Raw genomic sequence first — 10,979 nt, 5'->3', positions numbered from 1 at the left:
GCATAGCTTAGCATAAGCGTAGCATAAGACCGCTAAACCAATGAGCATCCAGCATAAAGTCGTCATATTGATTTACATAAGATGCTCATTGGTCCAGCGGTCTTATGCTATGCTTATGCAGCCTATGCAATTTTGTGTGCGAGCACACACTTCTGCACAACGCATAATACGTAAGCATAAAGGCTGATTTATAGAGGCCGTAACCGTTGATTTAAGCCGTAATCTTTAAGAAATTGACCAATCACAGTCGAATGTGAGAAGAATAATCGACTGTGATTGGTCAATTTCTTAAAGATTACATCTTAAATCAACGGTTACGTCCTCTATAAATCAGCCTTAAGAAAACTACGGAAGCCCCTACAGCGGGGAGCACACACTTCTGCATAACGCATAATGCGTAAGCATAAGAAAATTGATTGGTCCATACACATGTGCATAAGGAAATAGACCAATCAGTTTTCTTAAGGTCTATCCAGACAAACTTGCAGACAAACGTGCATAACCATATGCATAAAGAAACGGATTGGTCTTTGTACAACAATTTCACAATAAATATCCACAAAATTAAACCGGCATGACCTAGGGACAACATGTAAAAACAATATCGTACAATTGGAACTAAGAATAAAAGCCTACAAAAATAGCAGTCTGTATTACCGACAAAATTACCATTTTCGTATTTTCAGTCTTTCGTCGCATTAATTTGACAGAATTGAAAATGCTTCTCCACGATTGCAGTACATATACATATATCAATGATCCCAGTGAACTCTTTTTTATATGCAAAACCAGAAATAATTACAGATTTAAGGCCATTGCACGTAACAAAGTTTTAATTTTAATCATAAGGCCGTAAGAAAATAGATCAATCACAATCGATTAATCTTCAAGCGCGAGAAGAATAATCGACTGTGATTGGTTATTTACAGATTTCCTTACCTATACTTTTATCTTAATAATAATATAGCGTCTCAAGTTGTAGGTCAACTCATCACAACATGTACACGTATAACAGTTGCAGTTTGTACAAACGTTGAAAACAAGTTTTCTGGGGTTGAAATACACGAAAGAACATTGTCGAATCCTTTATATCGAGATTGGGAGTCTAATATTAGTGTATATTACGATTCGTGCGTATAATAACCTTGTCTATCCTTGTTTACACGGACAGATATAGGCCGGTAACATAGAAAATAAATCGGCTGCGTTGCATGGTGCTGAGGTGAATTTTAAAATATTCAGATATTGAAGACAGTAAAGCATAAAACAATCTCTGAAATCCTCGACTATATTTTTCAAACCGTGCGATTTCTTGTTTTGCACAAACATCCTTTTTTTATTACGATACATAGCTTATACATACATACATATTTCTTATATATACTCTAAGCATACGGATATCACTGCTTATTCTGTCAATAAATCGAGCATAAATCATAACAGAGATTTGTGTTGTATATTTTAATGAGTAGCGTTATTGCGTCGTCCTCGTCTCTTGCGACTGCCACCAGATGGACGATTTGACGAAGCCCACTGCTCGTAGAAACGTTCGGCTTCGAGCCATTCCTGATACTTGTACCACCATTCTTCCCATTTGATATAATCATCGAGAGTGAGGTCACGTAGATATCCCCTTGCCTTGTAATAATCATATCGGACGCGCACATCGTCCCAACACTCGAAACCTCTTGGTCCTTGCGCCAGAAGTGACTCAGGATAATGTCCGGGAGGAGGCGAATCGTAGCCTAGGCGTGCAATTCTCTCCTCACCTTCTATAACGACTTTCATCGCGTTCTCGCCATCTTTTGTGATGCGCATATTTTCCATGTCCCTACGATCCACACTCCATTGCGCCATCTTACCAAATCTATGGAAATGCAGAATCATCGTTATCACTAGTAGAAAAACGTTATGATTAATAGAATCAAAATAAACTTAAATATTCTAAACTTATTTGCGTTTTGCAATACTGAATAATTTTGTCAGTACCGTTCAGATAATGTCATTTTTGGTGGCCCGACATGAGATGTAGTTGAGGAACTGTCGCTATCGTCACTAGGTGAAGATTCTGGTGGAGGTCGCATTATTTGTGATGCTCCATGACTTGTATGTGTCTTTTCTACTTTTACCGGTTTACGTATCTGCACAATTTTAATAGAAGTATTCCTGATATGCATAAATTCTAATTTCGAAAAAAATACTGTTATACATAATGTAATATGCAGGGTGCGGCATTTAAAGTGTTACAAGCTGTTATCTCTGAAAGTAGACATTACACTAAGAAATGTCTTATAAAAGTTGAAAGGTTGCAAGGGACACATAAGTGTGAGTAATATTCGTTTTACATTAAGTGTAGATGTCAAGCTTATGTAAAAGTCACTTAATTTTAAAAATAAAAACCTCTATTTTTTTATTGTACCATCTTATTCTATTAATTAATTTGACCAACTTTTGTCTAAAACACTTTTTATTTGTCTAATATTTTTTGAAATATTTAAGGAAACTGGGTAACTTTATCAATATTTAATTTACGATTTCTCGACGACTGTTTGTCCTAGGGAAAAGTGGTACAGGACTTTTTGACTTGATTTGGTCTCAAGAATATGATGTTACAATAGTATCGTAACTTTTTTCAATATTTGTGCATACATGAAAGCTCCAAGATGTCTACACAAATATTTGAAAAAATCCTGTATCACTTTTCCCTCCAACAAACAATTATCGAGGTATCATAAGCTAAATATTGGAAAAATTATCAAGTTTTCCTTAAATACCTAAACAAAATATTAGGCAAATAAAAAAGTGTTTCAGACAAAAGTAGTTCAAGTTAATTAGAAATGATAGTAAAAATGATTAGTAGAAATTAGTAAAATAATCCTCTTCTAAAAAGGAGATGTGAAGTTTATTGTTGTCGCTTTTCCGCGATGCCGATTGGTTCTCTTGCTGTGCTTACTTCATTTGCAGCTGTCATTGTATATTTTGACAGTTGTCAAGGAGTTAATAATGTAATAGTAATAGCATAATGTTAAAGCTAAATAGCGCGCGCGAAGCGCGCGTCTGTAGTGTCTAGTACAATAAAAAAATGGAGGTTTTCAGTTAAAAAATTTGACTTGAGCTCAATACGGGCCCCAAACCAAACTCTAATAAGATCAACTATATTAGCTCCCTTTGAACCCTCCAACTTTTATCTGAAACATTTTTTTTAAATGTGTTGTTTAAGAGATATTTAAGGTGGGAATTTTTAAAATGCGTTATCTTGTATACGGGTGTAACATAAATGTGGGTCGCTACTTTAGGAGTGTATTCTACTCGTCAAAATAAGCAAAAAATTCATATAAACGTATATCCAAAAATTCATTATTTTCACATTATAATCATATTTAAAGGAACACGAAGGATGGTTCACCAGTGGTTCCCCCTAGTGTCATATTTTTGGGGACATCTAAAATAAATTGTCTACTCCTTGCCTGTTGACAACATTATCTTCGTCATCGCATTGAAAACGGTTTCAATGAAATACGCAACACGCCGAAAAGCGTGTTTGTGAAAAAATGAGAAAACGGGCGAAGCAGAGTATTTTGGCTGGAAATCGCGTCTTTAAGCATTTGCTTTAAGATTTGTTTTATGTCAATTTCCTTTTCTACTGTATTGTGTTATAGTGAATTTGGTTGGACGCACCAGTGCGCACTCAGTGCACATTAAAGCCGTTGTACACAAATTAACGTAAAGTGTATGTTTAATATAAACGGGTTAAGTCACGAAATATTCCTCAATATTCTTTATTGTACTATTTGGTAAAATATGTATTAGGCAATTTTATCAGTCGAAATATTTGCATTTTACTTTAAATATTAGAGATTAAATCAGTGTACAACGGCTTTAATGTGCACTGAGTACGCACTGGTGCGTCCAACCAAATTCGCTATTAGAAATAAAATAATACGCTTTGTAATTGTCTGAAGTTTCAACTCAAACATGACTGTAATATGAAAACGATGCATCTTGGGACATATGTTTATATTACGTTTATGAACTTTTTGGGCTCATTTTAATTAATAAAATACACCGCTGAAATAGCGGCCCATATTTATGTTACACCCTGTATACGGAGTGTTCCAGGTCAGGCCAATAAAATTTCAGGGTCTTATAGAAAATTGAATTTGGATAAAAAAGTTTCTATAAACATAGGTCTGGAAACGCTTTGTGTTAAATAGTTATAGCTAATGAACTTCGAAAAATCACAACAATCATCGTTGTTTTATGATTTTTAAAAATAACTTCAACCCTTTATTCATTTGGGAAAAAAAAAAAAAAAAAAAAAATCTGATAGATAATTCAATACCAACCTAAATTACACCAATTTCATTTACTTCTGATAAGGTGTTTAAAAGAAAATATGCTCAAAACAAAAAAAGCAGAAACTTGAAATTACGTAGATGCCAAAACTCCATTAATGAATAGGGACATCATTTTGAACATATTTAATAATTTAGTTAAAAATTATTTTCCTTTTACTTTTAATAAAATTGTTCTAAATTATCTCATTGATGTAACCTTTGTATTATCCCTTTTTTTAAGTCAATTTTTTAACAAAGCATTTCCGGACCTAATGTTTTATGGAAACTTTTTTGTTCCAAACTCAATTTCCTGTAAGACCCTGAAGTTTTATTGACCTGATCTGGACCCTGCATATGCAGGGTATCTCTGAACTCAGTGGCAAAACTGGTACAGCGGTTTAAACACATGAAAATAAGTCAAAAATGTACAATGAACATATGTCCAAATCTGAACAATTTCGGAGTTATAAGATATTGAAGTTGCTTTCGTAAGAAAAACAAAGTAAATGTTGTTTAATGTTCTTTATTATGTTTAAAGCTTTACAAAAAGAGCTCAATAATTCCTCTGTCGACTTCAACACACTTTCTAGGACTAATTAATAAACTATTTCAAACTTTTTGAAAAATATGTTTGGAGTTTCGCGAATGACATTGACAACATTAAGTGTCAGTTGCCACAGCTGCTCTGAATTGTGAATGAATTTTTGAGTACCTTTTGTAAAGCTTTAAAAAAATAAAGAACATTAAACATTTATTTTTTATGAAAGCAACTTCAATACCTTATAACTCCGAAACCATCCGGATTCGGACTTATGTTTATTAGACATTTTCGACTTGCTTCCATGTACTGAAACCGTACCAATTTTGGTACTTAGTTTAGGGACACCTTGTATATACAAAGTGGACTATTTCAATCAATACATTGGAATATCTCATAACCTTTAAGTTTGAGACAAAAACGTTTTAGACAAAAGTTGGCATGGTTTAAAGAGGGCCACATGATGAAAATATGGACTTAAGGTGATCCTAAAGCCGTGATTTTAGCCGGTTTTTTTCGGTTTTTTTCTTAGCATTAATCTTTTAATTGGCTTTATAGAAATGCAAAATTCTTGTCTAGAATTAAAGTACGCATCAAAATCTAGGTCATGGTGGTCGAATTTATATGTGGTGGTCGTCACGTATAACAAAAAATATTATTTTTTTTTCGTTTTCGATATAAATTCGACCACCATGACCTAGATTTTGATGCGTACTTTAATTCTAGACAAGAATTTTGCATTTCTATAAAGCCAATTAAAAGATTAGTGCTAAAAAAAAAAAATGAAAAAACCGGCTAGGATCACGGCTTTAGGATCACCTTAACCCTGAGTGACCTCTGCAAGATCGTCTCAAAATTTTGAAACCCCCTTTTTAAATTTTGAAACCCCCTATTTTCCATATCATATTCTTGTAGCTGACTTCAAGATTTTTTCAAAACACTATAATAAGCTCTCTTTCGTTAAGAATTTCCTGAGATGTTTCAAAGTTTGTCACGATATTTTTAATATAAAATATGACCTATCTCATGAAGTATTCATTTTACGATTGCCGAAGTATCGACCTTACCTTGATACTTTTATATCTAGACTGTGTTCGGGGAGCGCGCTATTAGCGCTATTGCATCATTCTCTTTATCGCTCATCAGGTGTAAAACAAGGATGGAATAAGCAAATAGCGCTAATAGTGTGCTCCCCGCATCCAACCATAGAGTAATGAAAGAAATAGATTGTAAAAAAAAAAATTATTTTAAAAATTTTGATTACATTTTGTAGACGTATTCAATTTAGCAAAATTGCGAATGTAAAAATTAATATTATTCGATTTCTTTTATTAGGGGTTTAAAAATTTTGAGGCAACCTTGAAAAGATCACTCAGGGTTAAGTCCATATGTTCATCATGTGGTCCCCTTCAAACCATGCAACTTTTGTCTCAAACGTAAAGGCTATGAGATATTCCAGTGGATTGATTAAAATGGCTCACCCTGTGTAGCATTTAAGAAACTATCAATATATAACTTTATATTTGTTAAATACAAAACATTTGCGAGAAAATCTTTCTCTATAGGATTAGTTAATGTTACAAGTCTCATAGAATAGACATAGAAAAAAAGGATTAAAGCCCCTTGCACAATGCCAGGCAACAGGCAATAGGAACAGGGAATAGAAATCAGAAATCATGTATAAATGCAGAATAAACAGTGACACAGGCAATAGACACAGAGTTTCCGTCACGTTGGGAATTTTGTGCCTATTGCCTGTTGCCAACCAATTATAGCATTTAAACTTTTTAGGTTGTAATTAACGATTTTTTGGTTATTTCCTGTTCCTATTGCCTGTTGTCTGGCATTGTGCAAGGGGCTTAAGGCTCCTGGATGGTCACCGCGGCCATATTGAATTCTCACTATTGAGGCGAGGAAAACACCCAATTTTGTCGTCCGTACCATTTTCAAATAAAGAGACATTTCAATAAAACATCACTATAGATCGTTTCAGAACACTTCCGAAATTGACCGAAAACTACCCTTTTCCCTCGACAATAAACAAACAGCCATAAAACAAAGCCTAAACATACGGGAAAAACAGCCGTTTAACGACTATCGAAAGGAGGTGAAAACGTTACTTCCGCATGCAAATCTTACTTTTCGGTCAATTTTACGATTTTCACGAATACGTTAAACGTTAGAGCACAAGCACAGAGCAAGTAATAAAGAAATAGCAAGGACGACAAAATAGGTTGTCAACATGTCACAAGACAGAATTCTCCATTGGAGAGAGTGAGAGGAGAGAGTGGCGGCGCCACCGTCAACGCAGAGTTCTCGGCTGACCATCCAGGAGCCTTAAAGAACGATAAGAAATAGTTATTTTACCAATGAGATAGGATCTGGTACTCGTGGATCCTCTGGTAATCTGCTATGATGTTTTTCTTTACGGCGAACCTTGGCTTCTTTCTCCTTGAGGTTCTTGTAATCCTTCTGATGACGCAATGGCGGTTGCGGCGCTGGCGGTGGTGTACGCGGTCGTGGTAGAGGCGGTGACCGCGGTCTAGTACGCGGCTGTAAGGCTCGTGAACTAGATGCAATAACTTCTTTGGGATGTGCCCTAGTTCGTATCGGACTGATCGATCTCGAATGCGAGCGAGATGGTGGCGCGACACGTCGTCGTTCTTTTGGTGAACAGACGGAACATGATCTGTCAGAACATGTGCTACCCGTGCTGGAACTGCGAGCAGTCGGTCTATTTTTATTGTGCTCGCGGGAAGAACGTTCGCGCGGTGATCGTGGACTCCTCGTTCGAGGACTGCGCGGTCGTGGACTGTGAGGACTGCGCGACCTCGGGCTTCTCGGACTCTTAGGATGTCCCCTGCTAGGTTCGGTACTACTGCCAACATATAACTCTTTGTATCCGCTGTGACGCCATCTATTCGGATCTCGCTCCTCTGCTTCCAACAACTTCTTGTTCCAGTAGCTCGATTGTGACTCGCGTGCTTTTCGCATTACATTGTCTATCTCTTTTCGCTTGCTCGAACTCTCGCCATGTGGTCTGGATTGTGATACGCTCGTATCCATTCGCAGCCTGCTCGAATTACTGCTGCTACCGCCTCTTCTTCTGTCATAATCTCGGGATGACATCTCTAAGGATTAAATTTTTAGAAAAATTTAATTTTTATGATGCATTATCTAATTAAAATAAAATACATATATTATTAAGTTATATTCAAATGATCAAGTGTTTGTCTTTTACGAAAGGACATAGAACATTGATCAAATGTGTTTTAATGTAAAATAAACAATTTTGGAAATATTACACAGCTTCACAAAAATAAAAAAATTTTCTGTCCGGCGGACGGGAGTTTTTGTGGTCGCTGAGTACGAATCTGATGTCAGTTTTCCAAAATTCAAAATGGCAGATCCAGTATACCCGATAAGTTTTTGAAAATTGACCAGATTTACCTAAAATTTGTTACTCGAGGGTTTTTGAGGTCGCTGAATACGAATCTGACGTCAGATCATAACATATAATCACACTGAAAATGCAGTTTTTCCCACATGACTCTAAGAAAGTACAAATCTTATATATTTGATGTCCAAGACCACAATAGAGTCAAAGTATATCCATGACTTGATCTCTGCAACCAGGGTACCTCCACGTGGTGACGGTGGGCAACGGATTTATTCCGGCGTTATAGATACGTATCTAACCCAGAAATTTCGCCTTTTTAGGGTTTTCAACCTAATATCTGCGACTGGTCTGATTACGCCACTCACACAGTCGTAAATCTCACTAATGCAGTCCCATGTAGCGACCCAAAATACATAAGAATTGACTAGTCTGGTCCACCGGACAGAAAATTTTTTTATTTTTGTGGGGCTTTATTATATTAGATACAAAATTAATAGATATATTTGTAAAATTATAGATTAAAACATATTTACCTTATAAGTAAAGATATAAGATGGAAGACGAAGGTACAGCAAAAAATATCTTGTCAATATAGGCACACCAGTGTAATAATGCCGAGATTAGTAATATTAATCCTTCATATGCTGCATCTATAAAGATAATGTTCCAAACTGCCGCAAACGTGCCAAAAGACCATCGGATGTATCAGAAGCACTCGTCCTTAAGATCGACTGGCCTAGGTGAAAAATTCTACATGTCACAAATCTGATACAAACGTCATACAAGTCGAGAGACGTTAAAAGTTAGCATTCTTTAAGGTGCATTTTTTGGGGATTTTGTTTTCTCACGTGAATCCGATTCTTTTTTTTTTTGCGACAATCCACAAATATGTGTGCGTGATACGTCTTCGTTGCGAAGCGCGCATCGCCGGTATGCGATGCCTTACCATCGGTGTCACTCACCGCGTGTCCATGAGATCCATGCGTGTCGCGGATGTTCCGCGCGCGAGTCAAACCGCGGTTAGAGTCCTGCGCGAGGAACTCGAGATTATCTCGCTCGCTCGCTCGCGCGCGCGCGAGCACACGGAATCGCCGACAGCCCCGGGGCCACGAGTCGCGAAGATCGAGCGTCGCAACATAAACGATCGCGATTGCGACGTCGCGCGCCAAGTCGCGCGAATAACACGCCGAATAAACGCGCTGCGTCGGCGACGACGACAGCAACAGCGGCACTCGCGACGATGGCGGGTGTAGCACGTCAATTTAATATCGACGCTTAGTCGAACGGATGAATCCGTAGCCGATCGGGTTCGGTTCATGCCACGAGGATAAGTGTCATCTTCGCAGGCATCGCCTTCGTGACGGCGACAGAAAGTAGAAGGGCACATCGCCGGCCGATTCATGATCACTCGCGACGCGACTTCCTACTTCGACCTCTTCTATGGATGTCTATCCCCTTATTAGCGGGACATAGTGTCACTTGAACGTGGCGCCCAAAGCGATCGGATGGCGCTACACAGTACTCTGCATACATCGAAGTCCTTGCGCGGAAGGACCGCGGCGGACGACGACGATCGTACGTGGCCCCGACAGGGGACACTGTGCTTGAAGGGAGCGTTACCCGGATAACGCTACGTAGTCCCCTGCCGCGACGGGATGTTTCGACTACTTCGAGAGACTCACCCGTTCGAAAGAAGAGAGCTTGTGATTGGTATAAAGCGCGTTTGCGCACTCACTCGCCCGCTTCACACACACACACGCATACGCACGCACACGCATACGCACGCACACACACATACACAAAAGCCCTCTTTGCTCCATTTTAGAAAAGCAAGGTCGATGGCATCTCTCTTGTTCCCATTCTTTCTCTCTCCCTCCCTCCCTTTTTTCCTCCCTCTCGCCCTCATTCTCTCTTTCTCACGCGCATCTCCTCTCTTTTCCTCATTCACTTATTTACACACGCATATACACACCACACTCACTCACTCACGCTCTTTCTCTCTCACACATACATACACACACACACTCTCTCTTTTTCTCTTGCTAGTATCAACCTCTTGCCACCACAGAACTCCGATTAGTATGCAAACTATGAAATTTGAATACTTCAGTTTTTCTTGCAAGCGCATTTACTCACGACTGCCGTTCGTTACAACTCGTGTCCGAACGGATGAAACGACGGAGTGACACGGCATTCAGGGCGACGTCAAAAATCAATTGCCCAAATCTAACGTACGTCTCGCGCGACTCAATTCGACCCGCGAATGATACTTTTTTGTCGGAAGCCCCGCGTCTATCACGCGGGACGAACGGACACTCACTTTTCTTAACGCGACGACCCGATTACTTGTTTTTTCTGGCACGTATCCCGGCGATTCGCTCTCGCGTGATGTCGAATATGTTCACAATGGACTTTTATAGGAGAGGTTCTCCGACATTCTCCGTCACTTAGCTTTAACCGTCGAGCGCGAAGATATAGATGGCGAGCTTGATTCTCCGTTGCTAGGGATCCTTAAAGGTGGAAGCACATAAAATTGCAGAAGCCATGAGCAGAATGCAGAAGCCATATGCGCATGCGCTGTGATATCTGTAGAGCTCTACAAATACCATAGCGCATGCGCATATGGCTTCTGCATTCTGCTCAAGGCTCCTGCAATTAGCTCCGGTAACTTAGCCGGTCAACTACGACTTTATTAATTTTCATA

The 10,979-nt window shown here is 38.6% G+C and overlaps 1 protein-coding gene across 4 annotated transcripts; it reads right to left on the bottom strand.

The window, feature by feature from the left end:
• Positions 1-1,270: 1,270 nt before the first annotated feature.
• On the bottom strand, positions 1,271-10,735 carry LOC112452331 (serine/arginine repetitive matrix protein 1). 4 transcript variants are annotated; one of them, XM_025012462.1, is made up of 5 exons: positions 9,238-10,735; positions 8,809-9,011; positions 7,243-8,006; positions 1,990-2,141; positions 1,271-1,867 (listed from the first exon to the last, which is right to left on the bottom strand). In XM_025012462.1, exons 3-5 carry the CDS (start codon positions 8,002-8,004, stop codon positions 1,462-1,464), a joined length of 1,320 nt encoding a protein of 439 aa, XP_024868230.1. In that variant the 5' UTR covers positions 8,005-8,006; positions 8,809-9,011; positions 9,238-10,735; the 3' UTR covers positions 1,271-1,461. The 4 variants fall into 4 exon arrangements, with proteins under 4 accessions (XP_024868230.1, XP_024868233.1, XP_024868232.1 ...); XM_025012465.1 differs by having other exon boundaries at positions 10,412-10,735; XM_025012464.1 differs by having other exon boundaries at positions 10,596-10,735.
• Between the last annotated feature and the right edge of the window lie 244 nt (positions 10,736-10,979).

Source organism: Temnothorax curvispinosus, unplaced genomic scaffold (assembly GCF_003070985.1).
Source record: "Temnothorax curvispinosus isolate PA1 unplaced genomic scaffold, ASM307098v1 QBEX01003242.1, whole genome shotgun sequence".
In the NCBI taxonomy this organism is placed as follows: domain Eukaryota; kingdom Metazoa; phylum Arthropoda; class Insecta; order Hymenoptera; family Formicidae; genus Temnothorax; species Temnothorax curvispinosus.
This window is presented reverse-complemented; position numbering and strand designations above follow the sequence as displayed.